The following is a 20,625-nucleotide window of genomic DNA, read 5'->3' on the forward strand; positions in this document are numbered from 1 at the left end:
GCTATGATTTTTCTGATGATTGTATGGAATATATCAATACAAGTGATCAAGTTGTCTGACCAAAAGTAAAGCCAGTCGCGTTATGTTTTATTGTTTGTTTACATCATTTTACTAGTACAGTAGCGGAATCAAATTGATAATCATATCTTCTGTCTGATATCGGAATTAAGCAATGCTCGGTAGTCGAGTGGCAATGTGGCACTCTTTTTGTTATCCGGCATGAAAGGGGTATTAGGTTACCGATGGAGTTATCAAATGTTCGGCCAACTACCGAGACCACTACTCGTAAACATGATATCTTTAAATTCAAGATTAAATATGCTTGTATTCTTCGGGCAAGTTCGACTAAGATAAAATTCACTTGACTTGTATATACAATCCAAACAATAACATTTAGTCAATCAACAAAATCATATTAGATTACGACGAAATTGATGAATGCAAGTTAAGATGTCGTATCGCTCAATAGCTTCCACTCGAAATGCTCTACCTAGACCTGCAAGACTGTTAATATCATCCCCCCCTCGAAAGCAAGTCAGACCATTCAAATCGACAATTCCCCATGAGCCAAGTATAGCTAGAAGGAAATTACATTCAACATCGAGACGGAGAGATGATCATGTGTCTCCACCTCATAATTTGTCAATACATGCGGCAGAAGCTAAGGCTTCTTTCTCAGGTATGTATTTCAAAATCCATATAAATTAACTTAATCGGATCAGCTAAATGAGCAATTGTAATGACCAGATCCAATGACAAGATATTCACATCTTGTACAAGATAACGTGTTAAGAGCGGATGAAAATCAAAAAGTGATAATAGGAAAATTACAAAGATTATGGGAAGATTTAGAACATTATGATCCGGGACCTATACGTGATGAGCCTGAAGGAAATTCAAATGGTGGTTTTGTGAGTTTATGAAATTGACATTCATATACCCATTCATGTTCAGGAAGGTGGTTTCTTCGTTGAAACCTTTTCTCCGCTTAGTCTTTAGCTGATATACTATCTTGTAGCTATCCAGACTATTTGGTCGTTCTTCTTCCTCATCTTCATCTTCTATACCTCTTGAAAACGTACCAAAAGGATTATACCTTTATGGAAGTGTAGGAACTGGAAAAACAATGTTAATGGATTTATTTCATTCTACTTTACCTTCTCAATTTAGATCAACAACTCAAGGAGGATATGGATCAACTAGAATACATTTTCATTCTTTCATGTTGGATGTGTTACAAAAACAACATGAAGTAACATTAAAGTATTTGAAAAAAGGTTTGAATAAAGATTCTATACCTGAAGTAGCAAGAATGTTAGCTGAAAAAGGAAGGGTACTTTGTTTTGATGAATTCCAAGTAAGTCGACAATGTGTTATCAGGTCCAGCCAGAATATTCAATCAAAGTAATGGGACCATAATCATGACATTCAAAAAGCTGATTAAACACACTGGCCAGGTAACAGATATCGTAACGGCCATGTTATTGCGTCAGCTATTGGAGAAATTGATGTCACATGGTGTAGTATGCGTAATGACTTCGAAGTGAGTTGGTTTGGTGTTTCAATAATTAAATCGTTATGAGAATTAGCTAATACAGATATAAAATAAATTAGTCGACATCCAGATGAATTATACTTAAACGGTATACAAAGAGAATCATTTATACCAGCTATTGAATTAATAAAAGATAAATTTGAAATAGTTGATTTAGATTCTGGAACGGGTGAGTTTTGAAAAAAAATCTCTTTTTTGAAGTTTAACTCTGATTTGATTTGATTTTTTTTTGTTTTTTAGATTATCGTAAATTACCAAGAGCATTATCAAAAGTTTATTTTTCACCTTTAAATTTAGAAAATAAAAAAGAAATGTCAAAATTATTCCAATCTTTTTGTTCAAATGATCCTACAAATTTAAATACAAATTCAAATTCAAATGAAATTATTTTAAATAAAACAATTCCATTATGGGGTAGAAATTTAATTATACCTGAATCAAGTGGTTCAATTGCAAAATTTAAATTTTCAGATTTATGTAATAAACCTTTAAGTTCTGCAGATTATTTAGAAATTACAGGTAGATTTGGTACTGTTTTTATTGAAAACGTACCTAAATTAGGTTTAAGTGAAAGAGATCAAGCTAGAAGATTTATTACTTTTATAGATGGTAAGTTTTGTGCTTTTAATTCATTTATAATTTATGACTTACTTTTTTTTTCCATCATTATAGCATGTTATGAAAATCGTACGAAAATTTTCATTTCTTCTGAAGTTCCAATATTTCAAATTTTTTCAGATAAACATGGTTCAGAAATAGAAGATGAACATATGAAAAGTGGTATGTTTATTTCTGAAAAAAAAAAAACGGTGAAAGTTGAATTATTTTTTAACTAATAAGAACTTTTTATATAGTAATTGAAGAATTAGGTTTAAATTCAAATGATATTGGTAGTTCTTCTTTATTTCAAAGTGATGAAGAATTATTTGCATTTGCAAGATGTGTAAGTAGATTAAATCAAATGGGTACAAAAGAATGGAGTGAAACTACATGGCAAGAACAACAATTATAATTAAAAAAGTGGTAAGGAAATAGAATCAAAACACAATACCTTGCATGAATATATCTATATGTATATATATATATATAAACAAAAATTTAAATGATTTATTTGGTTGTAGTATAATGACATTGAATTAAATGCATTTTATTCATATTGTAATTGGATTGTATTGATGTGATTTTCTATAAATTTGATTAATGCTACAAAATGATAAACATTGATAACGACCTATATACCATTTGTATTTCTTCCTTCACCAATATTCCGAATAATATCTTACGTGGTTTGATTAGAATTCCTTCACTTATATTATCAGTCCCATCGTTGCGATATCTTATACTGACATATAGGATATGAATGTAATCTTGCATTATCAAGATTTCGCACATCCAGTCTCTTAAGAATTTGCACAATTGTTCGCGACTTCTATAGCTTAGATTATTGATGTAAATGATTTGGCCTTTTGCGAAAATAGGTACGCAACTTGCTGTAATTTATTGATACAGTAGCTGACAACTATAACGGTGAACGGGTTGGTGGACTAGTATATTATGGGTATTTTGGATGGAGAAACTGTTCCTCTCTCCCGACAAGTCCAGCTCCAGGTTCATCGGAAACGTTACGGTCGGAATTGTTGATCATTCAGAATGGTTCGAAAGTCTACTTTAAGTCGGTTGAAGTGGATCCACTGGCCAATCTTTCGAAAGGGTTAGTCTCTATCCAGTTCCCAGCAGCATCTACTATGGTCCATAATAAACCATGAGTGAGCATGGAACGGATCATTGATACCCCGAGACTAAACATCACGAGAGAAAACGATCAGCGATTCATTCTATCAGGTTGGGCAGCCAATCATGAGGCAACTCACCCTCTGTATAATCTGGCTATACCAGTCAACCAAGGTTTAGGATTTTCTTTATCCGTGCCTCTTACTAATCTTTTCAATTGATAGAGTGGTGTACGAGGCTCAAGTCCTGATAATCCTCTTTGTTGAGCTTTCGTCTGAACGCAGAACGAAAATATCAGCTTTCACTTTGTACAATGTTTGGCTAAAACTGTGAGCAAGCAGACACTCACTTTGATTGCCTGAAAATGGAAACAACGAATTCATGGTCAGCTAATTAGCAGATATAACTAGTCAAGGGATAGTAGAATACTCACATCAACAGGATAGATCAAGGCCCAACTAGTTACTCCTGCTAAACTTCCACAGAAGAAAGGTATCAAACCCTTCGGCAAGATATTTCTAGCCCAAATAGGAACTTCACCTTGAATTTCACTTGTAGCTCCACTTCCTATATCTCCTTGACCTTGTAAATCTTGTCGATGATTGGAAATGGATGATTTCGATCGACCAAGATAGTAACGCATCACATCGTATTCTGCGAAGTACAACGCTGTCCCAAGGGTATCTCTAATAAAGTGTAGTTTCCAACCAGTGTATAATCCTCCATATCCCGATGACTTTACTATGAGCTTTACAGCTTGGATAGTTGATGGAGGAACGAATGCTGGAGTCTTAGGAGTTGGAGCTGGATTATTGAGTACCGACGCGCCTGCTGAAGGAGGAGGATTTGATCGATATAATTCAGGATGTGTATCTCGAAATATTTGATATTCCAATTGGCGTCTAACCTGATGGAGTATACAGTAGAAAGTTAGACCATATTTAGCGGAAAAGCCAAAAGCCTCTTAGACTCGCCTTGACAAGCTCAAAAGGAGCACTACCTAGACACACTACCGCTCCACTCGCACCACCTGCTAACCAACTGGTAATCGCGATATCTGATGCGGTGTCTTTGGTGAATAGACCAAGTTTGAGGTCTATCCATGGTGGATTCGTTGCATTTGATGACGTGGAAGAGGAGGCAGAAGTTGAGGGAACTGAATTCAGTATGCGTTTAGTCGAAGTGTATATGGTGAATGATATAGTTCGTACGATGGAAATCGTTATCAGTGGTAAACTGCCAAAGAAAGGTTATGAGCTGCTTGTCTCGCCAGTAGCTGAGCTGAAAGCTTACGGGAATCCTCTCCATAGACTATCGATAGGGTAGGGTCAGCGACGGGCTTCAAAACCAAGTTGGGAATGCGACTCACCCTCCTATACCCTCTTCTTTCACTACCTCAGCAGCTAATCTAGGTATTGATAGATTCTCCCTACTAGATTGTAGTCTAGATTTCAGTGAGTCTAGGGGAAAGCCAGCGAAAGTGGAGAGCAAGGATGCTGTAGTGGCTGAAACAACCTAAGTTATATGATTCCATCAGTCATCGTACAACTACAATTTAGTAGTTCTTTGTCCCTCAAGTGGACCCCACTTACGACTTTGTGTTCTACGAGAATTTTATAATCTCAGCTGCTGGTTGCGATCTGAACTCTGACCTCAGCTGGATGATTACTCACGCTTTATCCATTCGTCAGTCTCGCGAGCCCTTTTGGTCCATGGCCCATCGTAAGGAGCCTGACGGCTAATCACCCGAGAGAGTAAGTCGATCGCTCGATCTTACCGGAAATCCCGGAGAGGATATTGGACTCACCTATCAGCCGCCATGCCCTATATGAGTGATTAGTACGTCTTGAATATGATAGCCCAGAATATGGACGGTGTAGTGTGCAGAATAAGGTGATAAACTTGATGTATGCCTAGGTTGAAAGAGGAATATAGATAAAGGAGTAAACTGGTTGAATTCGATTTTAGGGCATTTATTTGGTAATTCACTACTAAATTCACTCTTTATTACGCGTATGTCATCCCACGTGGTTCAGATCACCCTAAAGCTATCTATGATCATCAAAGGGGACCCCAGAGCAAGAGTCAACTACATCACAAACTCATTATATAATCAAGATGAGCGATGCTTCAATCAAGACTGAAAGCAGACCCCAGAACAAATCAATCTTTCAACATGATGATCATTCTTCGCCGCGATGATGATGTTTTACCACCATCGCCTTTCTCTTACTTCTTCCCTTTACTCCTGATAATGACACTATGCGGAGGATATATATATTGGCATCGATTCAGGCGGAATGATAGAACAAGAAGGATATTACCGCTCAAGTGAGCTTTGATTTAATGTATTAAAGGACTCCTGAAAATGACTAATAAATGGGAATGACATATAGCTTTCCAACGGGAACATCACCTGGCATAAGGCTTTCGGAAGATGGGGTAAATAATCTCAAAATATTGAAAGTATGGACAAAGCTGACATTGACAATAGCCCCCTGCAACAGTCTTCACACATGATAATGCATCTACAGATTCTTTACCTTCTCATGCGTTACAAGAAATACCTGAAATACAACAACCTTCTCCAATAGTATATTCCGATACGAATTCAACTTCTTTACCACTATCAAGCTTACCCCGCTCTATGCCAAACAAAGCCGCGAAAGTACTAGGTATAGGGAAAAGTAGAAGGTCAAATAAAGTTAGAATCAAAAGCCCTATAGAAGGTGACGATACAGATGATGAGTATCAAGGTGGAAGATCAAATACGTTCGATATAGGTGAACAAGAAGATTCGGGTAGCGATGATGAAACTGAGCTCCATCCTATGGGAACAAGGTGATGAATTTTTTATGCATATTACAAGCTGGTAGCATGCCCAATTCTCTAAGTTCTCAATGAAGCTCCACCTAAATCGCTATTGCTGTCCAATAGTATAGACACATAATGTATTCATTAACCTATGCGTGCATTCAATAATATTATCAGCTCTCGTTGTTTTGCCGGACGCGCATTAGTAAAATCGGATTTCACCGCTCATTGATTGTCACACTTGATTCCACGCGTCAAAGATCAGATTATTGTACCTAGGTCAAAAGGATACCTTCATTTCTCAATTATTACACTTGACAAGCATACTTCACTCTCTTGTCCACCTCGCAAGCTCTTCTGCTGTGGGCTGGCTCAACAACAATCTGCAAATTGAAAGGCTCCGAATCTATATTCCATTCGGCGGGAGGAGCTTCCACTACAATTGCTACCCCTCCACCTTCAGCATCTCAGGCCGACGTCAACCCGCTATATAGCACAAGCATAAAATTAATAAGCTTGATGCAGCTCAGCATCACCTTCTCCCATCATGTCTCACGCGCTACTGTAAGCAAATGAAGTGCACTCCCATCTTAGTATCAGATGCTGACATCTATATCACCTTAGCCTCCGTCTCTTCCTCTCGCCCTACTTCTCCGTATCCCTCGCGATGCAGTACCTGAAAACCTATCCCGATAACATAGGTATATCACATTATCTATGTTGGAGAATGAAGAAGATGCCACCGGAGGAAGTCGAATTCTATTGGCCTCAAATATGGTATGTCTTGTAGACTTGTCTTGATTTTGAGGTGCTCATTAAATAACGTTGATCTATAGTCATTTACTGCTTACTTATCCAACTCAATCAAATGCCTTGGAGTCTTTCATCCTATCAAGGGCGGAGGAAAGTACTCATTCTGCTATGCTTGTGAGTAAATCAATATTCCGAAACATGTCTGAGTGAGCTGATGACCAAATTATACTGAACAGACGTTCTGGTTCATGCAAGCTGCTCTCCGCGATTTAACACCTTCCCGCATAGTCAACCCAGTTCCATTCATGATTTGCCAGCGGATCTTGCATAAATGTCACGAGATCATTTTCGGAGATCCACCTGAACCATCAAGATCACCTTATCGGTCTCTACCTCAATCACCTTCAATGTCCCCTTCGTCTAGCTCGCGAGGTCTCACTTTGCTCGATAAGGCTAAAACTCTCAATGCACCTTCTCGTGTGAACAATCATATACCTCCTGCCCTGGTTGGAATGGGTGTCATTCTAGCTAGTGCACCTGGTATAACTGGATTAGTTGATCTTACCGGGGATTGGGCGATAATTCAAGGTAGAAGACCTCGAGATGATCTTGCTGGTAGATCTATGGCAGAAGTTGATCAAACTGGTGGAGCAGATTTATCTTCTCCTTCAAGGTGGAAAAGGTCGAATAACGGTGAAGAAGATGGTGAATCAGATGAAGAAATTGTTCCTGGTCATGGTCAAACTCCTACAATTAAACGAACTTTATCCCCTTTACCCCAATCCATGCTACATTCGCCAAATCCCGCTTCTACAGCACCCAACCTCGTCTCTCCACCTAGTAGAACGCATTCGCCTAATCCATCGACTCCTCCTACTGGTAGACCAAGAAAAGGGTCTGATCCATTTGGACAGATAGCTCAACCACAAAATCAGTCCGGACCAAGTAGAACTCACACTCCACCAAGATCCACTCACCAACCATTTTACTCCGTGCCAGAACTACCGGTATCCAGATCAGCTAGCTCAAATAGATTATTTCCCCATGATAGGCCTCCACCCCCAGAAGCCATCTTATCGACATACAGCATAGACGCGCAGCGGCAATTACTAAGAAGTCATTATTGTAGAAGCGAAGTAAGATTCCTGCTATTGTTGGAAGATATCAGTAATAGACTTTTGGTCATTCCTAAGCCTGCTCGAGTCAGTGCGCTGAGGGCGGAGTTGACGAGTCTGAATCATAATCTACCTGCAGAGGTGAGTCTTCTATTGCTACCTATGGTATGGGACAACAATAAACTCATGCAATTATGCAGGTATGTATGCCACTGTGGTGCGCTGCGGACCACGGTCACGAATCAGGCGGTGAAACTTCGGCAGGTCACCCTCTGAAATCGCGTCCAGGTGGAGATCGAGTGCGATCACGAGCTCACGCAAGGGTGGTTCGTATTTCGCCTGGAGATTCGGTCGTATTGAATTCGGCAGAAAGAGCTCCTTACCTGATACACGTGGAAATACTAGAAGGGGATCTAGATTTCGACCCTACTAGAAGAGACAATAGGGATTTGTTGAAAAAGATAGTCATACAAGAAGATGCGAAGAGGAGGAAGCTCCATCACCCTCATCCTACAGGAACAACACCTGGAACACCAGATTTATCATTTGGGTCACATGATGGAGGGTTTGGATCACCCATGCCAAACGCGGTGCCTGCAGAACCCGAACAGAACACCCCACCCAAGGCAGAAATGTCAATATCAAGCAGGAAAGATATAATACCGGATGACATGGAAGAGATGGATTTAGTGGAACAGCTTTACGGAGCCAAACTTTCAGTCCACGACGCATTACCTGATCTGTCTGAAAGTGTACCTTTGCCGACTGCACCGAAGAATAAGCAATTAGATATGGTAGCTTGGGAAAAGGGATCTCTTTCTGAATTACCATCCAGAAGATCAAGTTTCGGAAATACACTAGGACCGATTTCTCCTAACCCATCACTGCTGCCCAGAACTACAGATCTGCTTTCTGCTCCTAGTAACCCATCCGTTGAAGTTGATATATCGCCAAACGGTGGATCTGTACCTCCTTCGCCCCTGTTCCCCCCAAATGCTCCAGAATCATCATCTCTCAAGAGGCCCACCATAACTCTCGAAGATTATTCGGAAAGAATGCGAACTGCTGCCGTCATGTTAGCACAATTGAACGCTTCGCTCGTACTGCCAACTCAAGAAAATCCACAAAATGCAAGCTCGACTAGTTCCTGGATTCCAGGTACAGGTTGGATAACAGGTACTAAAACTCCTTCCGGTTCAGGAGGAGGAGATGTGCAAAAAGTTGAAGTAAATACTGCAGCTGGAGGAAAATTGAAATTAGCAGCTGCACAAGCTGCTGCAATAAGAGAAAGGATAATGGAAGAAATGATGTCATTAGAAGAAGAAAGGGTAGCACGTATGACAGATCGTCCGGAAGGTGCAGAAATTCAACAACCAATAACTGATACAAATGGAACCGAAGAAACACAGGGACAAACTGCAGAAGATGAAGGAATTGTAAGAAGAGAATTAAATAAAGCAGATCCCTCAGCAGCAGTATTTAAAGAATCTTGGTTAGCTAAAAAAAGTAGAATAAGAGCAAGTTCACCTTGGGGTCATTTAGCAAATTGGGATGTTATCTCTGTTATTGTTAAAACTGGTGCAGATTTAAGACAAGAACAATTAGCAACTCAACTAATTGAAAGATTTAGTAGAATTTGGAAAGATGAAAAATGTGAATGTTGGGTTAGATTGTAAGTTACATTTCTTTACTATGATTATCTTTAAACTTTCAAGCTAATTTATCTTATTCATTTTATAGTTTTAGAATTTTAATTACAGGCGAAACTTCTGGACTTGTTGAAACTATTACAGATGCAGTATCAGTACATTCAATTAAAAAAGGTGAATATGCTAAAAGATTAGCAGAAGGTGGACCAATAGGTCATGTATCTTTAAAAGATCATTATGTCAATGTAAGTTTGCCTTTGGTGTAATTGTTAGCGGTATGATCAGATGGCTAATAATGATTTTATGATCTAATTAGACATATGGTAAACCAGATTCAGGAAGATATTTAAGAGCACAAAGAAATTTTATAAGATCACTTGCTGGATATTCAATCGTTACTTATTTATTACAAATTAAAGATAGACATAATGGAAATATTTTAGTTGATCATGATGGACATTTGATTCATATTGATTTTGGTTTCATGTTATCAAATTCACCTGGAAATATGGGTTTTGAAGCTGCACCATTTAAAATGCCACTTGTAAGTTTAAAAGTTCTACGACTTTATTTTCTGTAATAATCAGATGATATTGATGAAGTATGAAAAGTTTGCTTATATAAGTTTTTTTTTTTATTGGGTTGAATTAGGAATACGTTGATATTATGGGTGGATTAAATTCACCTGGATATTCATATTTTAAAAAACTCTTTAAAGAAGGTTTTGAAGCTGCTAGAAAACATTCAGATAGTTTGATCAGTAAGTTTTATTTTGCGATCTTACTTGCAAAGTATAAAAACTTAATAGTTAATTTGTTAATCACAGCAATTGTTGAATTAATGCAAAAGAGTAAGTTTTATTCCTAAAAATTTCCAATATTATATGGGAATGGGTTGTTTTTTTTTTTTGGAACTAATCATTTTTGATCTGTGTTTAGATTCAAAACTTGATTGTTTCATTTTATTTGGAGAACAAACTTCAAATCATTTTAAAGAAAGATTTCAACTTGGTTTAACTACTCAAGCTGTTGATTCTTATTTAGAAAGATTAATAGTTAATTCAACAGGTAGTAATTATACTAGATTATATGATACTTTCCAATATTATAGGTTAGTCCTTTTTCTCTCTATATGATGATTTTTCTAAATTTGAATATCAAAATACTGATTTTGAATAATTTTCGAATTTGATGAAATAGTCAAGGTGTTTTATAATTAAATTAGATGGGAGAATTCATAATTGATAAGCATCGTAAAGCATTGCATTAAGCTGAATCCATTTTTCGGAACTCGGAAGAAATCTCAAGAATTGAGAAAATTGGTGTTGAGTATTTTTGAATATTAAATCTCTTTTGTACATTATATGATCATTAAGATACATGCATTGTCATTATCATTTTTAACATGAATATCAATTTGCAGATTTGGATTAAATCATTATAGATAAATTCGAATATGACAATCTCATCATCAGAAAAGACGAATATGATATATATGATAATGCATAACTAATCAATCTCATAAATGTTTGATTCTAAATAGACTTTTTAATTTCGATTATGATTATACGAATATCCACCTCTATTTGATCCAAAATTACTATGATTATTATTATTATTATTATTACTACTACCTCTACCTCTTATACCTCTTATTCCAAATCCAAATCCACCATTACCTTGACTTTGACCAAGTCCATTAGTCAACCTATTAACCAATTCATTTTGATTGTTATTATTATTATTATTCATATCAGAAATGATTAAATCCTTATGTTCTGGTGATTTTTCTCGAAATCCTCTTCCTTTACGTACTATAACTTCTTCGACTTTTTCGTCCTTTTCATTTGATGGTAATAATTTTAAGGAAGAAGCTTTGTTAAGTATTGAGATGTTCTTTGATTCTGTCACTGTTGAAGGAGGGGGTTTGGTAGAACGTGAAAGGATTGATATTCCTCTATCTTGAGATGTTGGTTGAGGAGATGAAGTATTTGATCGATTCAAAATATTTAATTCTCTTGTTGAAGAAGGAATTGCATGATCAACCGTAGTGAGAGGTTTCGAAGGTAATGATGAAACAGTTTTTCTTTCATGGATTTCTTCAACTTGCAAATTTGATTTCCCGTTGATTCGATCAAATAGTGATACTCTGCCTTTTTCGACACTGGGATCCTCTGTCCTTGGTCCTGCCGGTATGGCCTTCATGTCTTCCTTGACTCTCTTAATTGGCGGTATATCTGCATCCCGAGATCCGAGTCTAGATAACAAAGACGGCTTGTCTTTATCCTCCTTGTGATCCTGCGAATTAACCGGCTGATGATCTTCCACTTCTCGAGGTCGTTTGGCTGGAAGAGCCGAAGTTGATCCTCCTAAACGATCAGCAAGGGAAACCCTGCTTGATGATGTCGAATTTTGTTGATTCTCCGACTGCAACGTATGGATCAACTTCTCTGATTGGGAAGTTGTGACGGGATTATTGATATTCTGTGCCCTGGATGTACTTTCTTGTGAACGCCCAAGGTTACGTATTGACAGACTGCTACCATTTTCAGTTTTGGGCAAGAGCGTCGAACCTGACGGTTCCGGAATGACTTTGCTGTCTGCTTTACTAAGTGTAAACGTTACCCCAGGAGTCTTAGGTGGGCGATTGTGCGAAGATGAGAATGACAGGGAAGTTTCGATCTCATGGAGGGGAGGGGTCATAGGTCTTATTCGATGTGAAGTCGATTCCCGATTGTTATCATGACTGCTTCTCTCTTGGGATCGAGGTTTACTTGCAGGTGAGTGAGGTCTCCTCATAGGTGATCTCAGATTTCTATCAGGCGAGCGAGGCCGCCTTTCAGGAGAGCGAGGTCGTCTGTTGGGTGATAGAGGTCTTCGATCGGGTGATCTATCTCGTCTAACCTCATTGTCGAATCGATACCGATTACTAGATTGCACAGGCGGTATAGTGTAACGAGTTCCTGGAGGACCGGCCGGAGTCCTTCGAGCATTATAGGAGGATGAGGGTCCTGGACCAGCATCACCATTTCGAGGACCAGCTGGAGCATCGATCGACCTAGGTCCACGAGGTGCAATTGGTGGAGTAGCGATTTTTTGCGAGACATCATTCTTAGGTCGCATGGCAGGTGTTGGGCGGTTTTGGGTAGAAGGGCCTGTGAGTGAAGGTTGCGATCTGCTAGACGACGATTCCCATGATGGGACGATCTTGAGAATTTTGGATCTATCATCGGCCAATACCTATAAACAGCGTCAGTGGTGTGTCCTGTGCGTATGACTTGGAAAAGTAAGAGAATCAACGAACTTCTGCCATATCAACAATATTTGCCCATTTGCCCCCATCTACCGAGCTTTTCGGTATACGCCTTGCTATGACTCTACCTTCTTTTGATAAATTCAGCAAATCCTCCCTGTCTATACGATGAACAAGTTGAAATCTGCGGTCGTGCTACGGAAGAATCAGCTTGAAGAATCGTCTGCTGGTGGCCCGCTGACTTACCAGGGTAGTGAAACTATATATGGCGTATAGGACGGGTTCCAGAATGTTTGTCATCGAAGAAAGGTTCCCTCGTCGAGTAACGGTTTTACATCCATCCTGCTTTATGTGTCAGACTAAGATTTGCTATAAGGTAGTAAAGACGCGACCTACAAGAAAAGTGGGCAATAGAGCTTTCACCAAAGCTGAAGCTAAAGTATCTTCATCCAAGTCTCCATCATTACCTGTCTCACTCCATTTATCTATCGCCTGACCAGTCCAATCCTTTAATCTATGGAATATCCATCTCAACGAGAAATCATTTTCTCCCAGACCTTGCTTAATCACCATTTCACCGTGTTTAGCTAGAAGCAAGAATGCCAATCTTGAATCTACCGGTGCAGCCTTTTCTATATACCTCTTGAAAGATATCAAAAGTTCTTTTACTTTGTTTGTGGGAGATTTTGGGGGTAGAGAATTTATCAGGGCTTTAAGGTATTTTGTCTTGGTCTCATCCGTTGCATTTTTTCCTGATACAGTAGGAATGGGTTCTAACATTCCGAGAATCATTCTGCCCTCATCTTCACTCGCTTTCTTCAAGAGTTCGAAAAGACCATCTCTGAATACCTGTTCAGTCTCTGGGTTTTTTCCACTTTCCAATATATCTTTGCGCTGTTCAGCGGCATCAGTTTGTAAGTATTCTAGAATATTTTTCCGGGAAGCTCCAGTATCCTCTTCTGAATTCTTACAATCGTCAATCATGACCGAGAAAACTTCTGGTGGGGATACAGTCAATAGCATATGAAGGGAATCTTTTACATATTTCAATTCTCTCGGTTCTAACAAAAATCACGCACATATTAGTTGTTATGTCTGTGTATCAGTAAAACCAGGGATTAAGATAATGAATAGATAAATAAAATCTGACGATATACTCACGACAAGCTAAAAGTTGTAATAATACACCTGTATTTCCTCTTACCCACCTAGGGTCAGCTCTTCCAGTAGGACCTAAACCTTTGATTCCTATTATTCTGACTTTCTCATCTTCATCTTCACATAAATCCAATAAAACGTCTATTGCTGAATCTTGAAGATCTTCAAATTCACCAAAAAATTTAGGTACCAATGTACCGAATAGTGCTTTGTTTTCGTACTCCGTATAAGAAGGTAAAGTGATTAAGTGTTCTTGAAATTTACGTTTCTATTGATTTTTCATTATGGATTTACATTAGCTTGTAGTCTTGTTCCAGTGAGCATAAAGACGTACATCAGATACTTGAGCTCTTGGACCTATAGCTTGACTCATTAGGCTTTTGACCTGTTCCATAGCTTCTTTGGCTGATGATGACGACATGATGAATCTGAGTATACTTTATGTATGCTTGAGGTCTTTTCAGGACATCTTAAAGCTATTACGTAGCTTCTGTCGATCTCGGGGCGGGACAAAGACGAAGCAGAGGTGAATTTGCTGGTCCTGGTAGCCAAATTAATCTGAAGAAGGACAGAAAACAGGCTAAGAATATAGAGCAATAGAATTAATCTGTGCTCGAGATTCAAATAGAGATCAGGACGTCAATCTCGAAAACATTCGTCCAGGCATTTGCTTCCGTTTTTGACCCTCGACAATGACTTTGCTTTCATTCCTTCTTTGGGCTTATGCACTTTATGTCACGGTATTCATGATCATATTACAGCTCTGAAGTTCGAAAGCGAGAGAATGATACCTGTTCTCTGACGTCGTACGAATGCATATACGACGAATGTGACCAAATTGCATATGTTACAAGAATCAAGGTTGTTGCCACGTGGTCACTAGTTGAGCCAAAATTCGAGTCGCTGAACCTTAGGCCGGTAAGATGAATTCAACATTTATTGTTGCTGCTCTTTTTGCAAACTCTTCTTATACATATATTTTCTTCATTAAATTCGCACAAGAGATCACGACCAGTCAAGATGGTATCAGAATCTACTGGAGAATCCTCTTCAACGCCGGTCCAATCCAAACAACCTAAACAACCTAAAGCTCAAGTTCAACAAGGACAAGGGTCAAAGAGCGAAAAAGGAGGAGAAAAAGGTAAATCAGCTAAAGATCTGAAGAAAGAGAAAAGAGCAGCCGCAGTTGCTGCTAGAGGAATATCTGAGACTTCTACAGATTCGTCTAGTAAAACAGGTTTACCTAATTCAAATTCAGTTGATTCAAGACAACAATCATATTCTCAACAACAACATTCAAATGCCAATTCGATAGGAAGTTCAAGTATACCTAAAAGACCAAATCATTATACTGAACCTTCTGCATTATCACTATCAACAATACAACAAAATTTATTTTTTTCACATTTACCTAAACAAATTCAACCTGATATTTCATTAGCATTAAATACTGGTAAACTTCATCCAATAATAATTAGATTAGGAGTTTTAATGTCTTCTGGACAACTTAGAGGTGCAAATGCAAGAACAATGGGTATGATGTCTGCTTTTAGAGAAGTAATTAGAGATTATGAATGTCCAGATCAAGCTGTCTTATGGAAAGATTTACCTATTTATCTAAGTCCTATGATAGCTTGGTTAGAAGGTTGTCGACCTAAAGGTGTTGGAGGTGGTAATGCTATCAGGTGGGTTGATTTCATCGTGGGACTCAAACAGTAGATTCGCTAACAATGTTGAGATTTAGATGGCTCAAATCTGAAATTAACAGATTGGGAGAACAAGGCGATAGATCGGAAGCAGAGGTTAGTTTGGCTCTTCTCGCTCCAGGCAGGAGGTTATGGCTGATTCCTCTGATTTCATGATATAGCAAAAAGAATACCTTGTCGAGGCCATCGGACTATACCTTCGAGATAGAATTGAGTTTGCAGATAAAGTAATCGCAGACAATGCCAAAGAGAAAATCAGGAATGGTGATACTGTTGTAACTTATGCTAGGTGAGTGTTACTCTACTTGAGGGTGCGACAAAACCTTCGAGGGGTTCAGTTATTGATCATATGTAATTCTATAGATCATCGGTTGTCGAACGAGTCTTACTTGAAGCTCATCGAGATATGAAAGCTTCAGACCCTGAATCAGGTTTTAAAGTGGTAGTAGTGGACTCAAGACCATTATTAGAGGGTGAGTACAGTGCTTTTGATTGATTTTATGGAAGACTCACAACAATTTTATTAATAAATGCTAAAAAACTCAAATTTTAGGTCGACATTCACTTGAAGCATTAAGTGGAGCAGGTATATCATGTACATACATTTTATTACCTTTATTATCTTCAATTTTATCACAAACAGATTTAGTTTTATTAGGTGGTTCAGCGTTACATTCAGATGGTTCATTATATTCAAGATCTGGTACAGCATTAGTTTCAATGTTAGCAAAAGAACATCGTGTACCAGTTGTAGCATGTGTTGAAACTTATAAATTTGGTGAAAAAGTAGTTTTAGATGGTGTTTCTTTAAATGAATTAGGTTCAATTGAAAATTTAATTAATTTACCAAATAATCATAATAATTCATCAACAACAATTAAAAAATTAACAAAAGAAGATTTAAATAAAAATTTAACTCCTTTAAATTTAGTTTACGATGTTACACCACCTAGTTTAATTACTGCTGTTTGTACTGAGGTAAGTTAAAAATTAAATTACCTTTTCTATAAAAAATTAACTAAATTAATCGAAATTCATTTTAAATAGATTGGATTCATTCCGCCAAGTTCTGTACCTACAGTACTAGGTAAAGCTAGTAGTGTGGTATAGCATGACGAAGATGAGATGAGTATCGATTATTCTGTGTATCTTCCTATATGACTAGTAACGAGAATTCTTCTGTACATTGGCAATCATGCATTAACTACAAAAACTGGTATAAGGATATAAGGGTATCCAACTACTTTCACTGCAACATCCATTGTTATCGAAAATCGAAAATCATCCATTTTACAACGTCAAAAACAATATTTACTTCAGAAATCACGCTAACATCCTCTCTCGTCTTTTTAACGGAGGTACATTTTCTTCTTCTTCAACTTTTTTCATAACTCTACTTGTTAATCTAGTTGAAGGATATAGTTGTATACCATGTTTATTATTTGATGGAGTTTGAAGTGAAGGTAAATGTTTAGGTATATTAGGTAAAGGAGTTTGAGTTAAATTTAAAGAAGATTTACGTCTATTTTGTATACTTGATCTTCCTTTTCCAGGTAAAGGAGTTTCATCAATTACTGAAGGGGTATCTAAATTGTTGTTATTGATTTTTCTCGAATTACCAAGTGGAGTTGATCCTGCTATTCCCTTGACAGAAAATTTCCGTTTCATCTATTTATATAAAATGGAAAATTAGTTAATCAAACTCAAAAGAGAATAAAATCGAAACTCACTAATTCAACTTCTTGTTGTTTTGAATCCAAAGCAATATTTAACATTTCTCTATCTTCTTTTAATTCCGCTTTACGTTTTTGTAAGTTAACAATTTCCAAATCTTTAGAAGCTGTTTCAGATCTGAGTTTGGTTATTTCATCTTTTAATGCAGATATTGACGGATCAACAGGCGATCGCGAAAGTGTACTCTGTCCGTCGGAATTTGCGAGTTGTTGACGTAGCTTCACAATTTGAGATATCATCAGTAATCTCATCAAAATGTACATATCAAATCACTTACAATTTCATTCTCCTTCTCAAGGTCATGTATGAAATTCTCTTCTTCCTGCAATTTCTTTTCGATATCTTCTCTTATTCTTTGCTCAATTTCAAACCGCCTTTCAACTTCCTCTATTCGCTTCCTAGCATTCTCTTCGGACTTCTTATAACCTTGATGTTTATCCAATTGACTTACGAGCTTCTCAATTTCATCTTCATCTACAAGTCTAGCTTCTGTAAGTTCTTTATTCAAGATTTTCAAATCAGCTATTTTTTCATTCGCGTTTTGCAAATCTTGTTCATAACTCAATTTGAATGATTGAGATTCAAGATTTTCGATCTTGTCTTGAGCTGATCGTAATTCAGCATGTAAAGCTTCGACCTCTTCTTCTTTATCATTCAATCGCTCAATTTCTTCATGGGCTTCATGTAACTCTCTTTGTACTTCATGTAGCTCCTTCTCCACATCTGCTTTACTCTCAAACTCGTCCAATTGGTTGTGAGCGCTTTCTAGCTCAGCCTTGAGAGCATGTAATTCGTCTTGCATCTCATCTGCATTGCTTATTCGCTGACGCGCATCGTCCAATTCTCGTTGAAGTTCGTCAATTTCCTCTTGTCGATCATCGTGTCTTTTACCCTCGGTTTGCTTAATTTGGCGATGCGCATATTCTAATTCCCGCTTGAGAATCTCCAATTCCTCTTGAATAGCTTGATCTTTCACCAATTTATCTCGTTCTTGCTCTTCTAATTGCATTTTCTGGCTTTGCGTTTGTCGCAATTCCTTTTCTAGCCCATCTTTCTGAATGCGCATTTCATTCAACTGTCTTACCAAATCTTGAGAGTCAGCTTTAGCTTTTGCCAGTGTAATTTCCAACTCTTTAGCTTCGTTTTGAGCTGTCATCGTTCGATCACACATTGCTCCGTTCGTCGATGCCGAGGAAGGTCGTAATCCAGCTCTCAAAGTAGGTGAAGGAGAAGGTGATATACTCTTTCTGGCTAATTCTTTTTCTAAATCTTTGACTTGATTATGCAATAACTCAGCATCCAAAGCTCTTAAATTCACTTTAGCTAAACATTCATCCCTCTCAGAGACTTCATTTTGTAATTTCCTCGCTAAATCCTTATAGAGCTCCAATTCGGCTTTCAATGCTTGAGTATGTGAAATTTGAGCTTCTATCATTTTTTGTGTAGGTACGATGAGATCTTTGTTCTGAGGTGATTGTCTCAGTACTAAAGTGGATGTCAATGAGGATGGAGAAGGAGAAGAAAATGACATGGTCATAGTGGTATCGAAGAATTGAGTTACGTCGCCAGTGGCTTTGGGAGTTTGCAAATTCCCTCCAGATGATGGTGGTGATTTTATGGGCGAAACGAAATTCGAAGACAATTCCTCTTCTTCCGATCGCCGGGTAAGTGGCCAAGTCAAATCGGCTTGTTCAGCTGACATATCAGCAAATATCGATGAAGTGTATGGTCCGATTGGGTTCGGAGTTGGACTATCCATTGGCTGAGTAATTTGAGTACTAATTGCTGGTCGGCGAATTGTTGGATTTGATAAATCGTTCAAGTCCTCTGAACGGTCCGAGACAATTGATATATCCTGTTCTACAGCTTGGTTTTCATTGTTTGAAGGGTTATTCCAAAATTCATCTTCTGTTCCATTTGATATTGATTCTTCCCTTACTGGTGAAAGTATTTCTCTATGAGGAGCAATTATAGTAGAAGTTGAAGGAGGATCGGCAATTGAGAAACTATTTTCATCAGATTGAAATTTTGTTGAAAGTAAATTAGACATATCTTCAGGATAATTAAAATCAACAGAAATCATTTCTTCTTTATCATTTTGACCAAAACTAATCATACTAATTTCTTTAGAAGTATTATCAGGTTCTTCAGGTAAAGTTAAAGGTGAACAATGTATATTAGGTTGACCATTCCAAGAATTTTCTTTCTCATTTTCATTTTCATAAATATCAATTGAATCTTCAATTTCTCTTTCATCAACTTGTTCATCCCAATTATGTACGATAATTGAACGATTTTCATCTTCTGAAATTGTTGAAGAAGCAATTAAAGATATTTCACCTTCTTGTCCTGGTACTTCCCAACTTTCATCTGCTTTTCCAACATCACTAGAAGATCTACGAGGAGAAGAAATACTAGGAATCGTAACAGCTAATAGTTGTGAGAAGAATGAATTTGTAGGTGAAGGTGGTGGTTTAGGTGTAGGTTGGTGTACTGATGCATTGGGTGTGATAATTCGGAATTTGTTTTTGGGGAAGAAACGGACTATAAAAGTTTTATTTTATATCAGTTGTTTCATCAGTACTGCCTGAATAATATCGACCAGCTGACCTCCATTCCCAGATCCTGGAGTACCAGTTGAGCGTAATATACCTTTGACCCCGGGTGTATAGTTGAAAGTTTGAGTTGTTTGGGAGAAACGGAGGGTTGGGGGATTCATATCACCCTCTTCTTCAATTGATCGTGAAGACGCATTTGGTGAAGCTGAAGGTGAGATACTTTGCGTCGAGAAATCCTGAGGATCTACCGGGTTGTATCGTAGACCACATTAGACTTGTCAACTCTTATACGCTTAACAACTCACCTGCCGGGTTTACCAAGTTGATTACTCTTTTCTTCACTTTCATTCGGGCTGAAGTGGGTACCATAGATGTAGAAGCCATTGTCGATGGACCAGGTCCAGCTAATGCAGACATCTTGTGCAGGTGCTAAGCAAAGCTATGTACGGTTGAGAAGCTTTATCATGCTATCTGTTAAATATGGAGGGAATGGACAGATAGGTTTGTTGACATCAGATTTGGCAAAGTAAAATCAGCCACGTGTTGGTTGTTTACTCTTTTCCCCAACCATCACCATACGACATGTTATTGAAATCCTTT

The 20,625-nt window shown here is 37.9% G+C and overlaps 7 protein-coding genes across 7 annotated transcripts; 4 read left to right on the top strand and 3 right to left on the bottom strand.

Annotated features, from left to right (window-relative positions):
- Positions 1–450: 450 nt before the first annotated feature.
- Positions 451–2,567, top strand: I206_105234 (uncharacterized protein; the record flags this gene model as incomplete). Its single annotated transcript, XM_019155597.1, has 8 exons — positions 451–679; positions 748–911; positions 1,019–1,357; positions 1,458–1,543; positions 1,615–1,724; positions 1,796–2,164; positions 2,228–2,335; positions 2,410–2,567. 8 exons carry the CDS (start codon positions 451–453, stop codon positions 2,565–2,567), a joined length of 1,563 nt encoding a protein of 520 aa, XP_019011751.1.
- A 651-nt stretch (positions 2,568–3,218) lies between these two features.
- On the bottom strand, positions 3,219–5,107 carry I206_105235 (uncharacterized protein; the record flags this gene model as incomplete). The annotated part of the gene is made up of 9 exons (XM_070203089.1): positions 3,219–3,354; positions 3,427–3,560; positions 3,720–4,193; positions 4,261–4,522; positions 4,580–4,597; positions 4,656–4,801; positions 4,879–4,889; positions 4,960–5,024; positions 5,094–5,107. The coding sequence occupies 9 exons, from the start codon at positions 5,105–5,107 to the stop codon at positions 3,219–3,221; spliced, it is 1,260 nt and encodes a 419-aa protein (XP_070059190.1).
- Positions 5,108–5,462: 355 nt separating this feature from the next.
- On the top strand, positions 5,463–6,131 carry I206_105236 (uncharacterized protein; the record flags this gene model as incomplete). Its single annotated transcript, XM_019155595.1, has 3 exons — positions 5,463–5,617; positions 5,683–5,728; positions 5,781–6,131. 3 exons carry the CDS (start codon positions 5,463–5,465, stop codon positions 6,129–6,131), a joined length of 552 nt encoding a protein of 183 aa, XP_019011749.1.
- A 516-nt stretch (positions 6,132–6,647) lies between these two features.
- On the top strand, positions 6,648–10,752 carry I206_105237 (uncharacterized protein; the record flags this gene model as incomplete). Its single annotated transcript, XM_070203090.1, has 10 exons — positions 6,648–6,664; positions 6,725–6,877; positions 6,937–7,027; positions 7,090–8,109; positions 8,169–9,640; positions 9,709–9,862; positions 9,934–10,161; positions 10,269–10,377; positions 10,444–10,467; positions 10,556–10,752. 10 exons carry the CDS (start codon positions 6,648–6,650, stop codon positions 10,750–10,752), a joined length of 3,465 nt encoding a protein of 1,154 aa, XP_070059191.1.
- Positions 10,753–11,164: 412 nt separating this feature from the next.
- I206_105238 (uncharacterized protein) lies at positions 11,165–14,448 on the bottom strand (the record flags this gene model as incomplete). The annotated part of the gene is made up of 6 exons (XM_019155593.1): positions 11,165–12,856; positions 12,921–13,064; positions 13,116–13,211; positions 13,266–13,930; positions 14,031–14,295; positions 14,362–14,448. 6 exons carry the CDS (start codon positions 14,446–14,448, stop codon positions 11,165–11,167), a joined length of 2,949 nt encoding a protein of 982 aa, XP_019011747.1.
- A 599-nt stretch (positions 14,449–15,047) lies between these two features.
- I206_105239 (uncharacterized protein) lies at positions 15,048–16,843 on the top strand (the record flags this gene model as incomplete). Its single annotated transcript, XM_019155592.1, has 6 exons — positions 15,048–15,712; positions 15,772–15,829; positions 15,895–16,022; positions 16,097–16,206; positions 16,287–16,711; positions 16,781–16,843. 6 exons carry the CDS (start codon positions 15,048–15,050, stop codon positions 16,841–16,843), a joined length of 1,449 nt encoding a protein of 482 aa, XP_019011746.1.
- Positions 16,844–17,056: 213 nt separating this feature from the next.
- On the bottom strand, positions 17,057–20,442 carry I206_105240 (uncharacterized protein; the record flags this gene model as incomplete). Its single annotated transcript, XM_019155591.1, has 5 exons — positions 17,057–17,401; positions 17,464–17,685; positions 17,745–20,011; positions 20,078–20,269; positions 20,331–20,442. The coding sequence occupies 5 exons, from the start codon at positions 20,440–20,442 to the stop codon at positions 17,057–17,059; spliced, it is 3,138 nt and encodes a 1,045-aa protein (XP_019011745.1).
- Positions 20,443–20,625: the final 183 nt, after the last annotated feature.

The sequence above is a fragment of the Kwoniella pini genome, chromosome 7, assembly GCF_000512605.2.
Source record: "Kwoniella pini CBS 10737 chromosome 7, complete sequence".
Classification (NCBI taxonomy): domain Eukaryota; kingdom Fungi; phylum Basidiomycota; class Tremellomycetes; order Tremellales; family Cryptococcaceae; genus Kwoniella; species Kwoniella pini.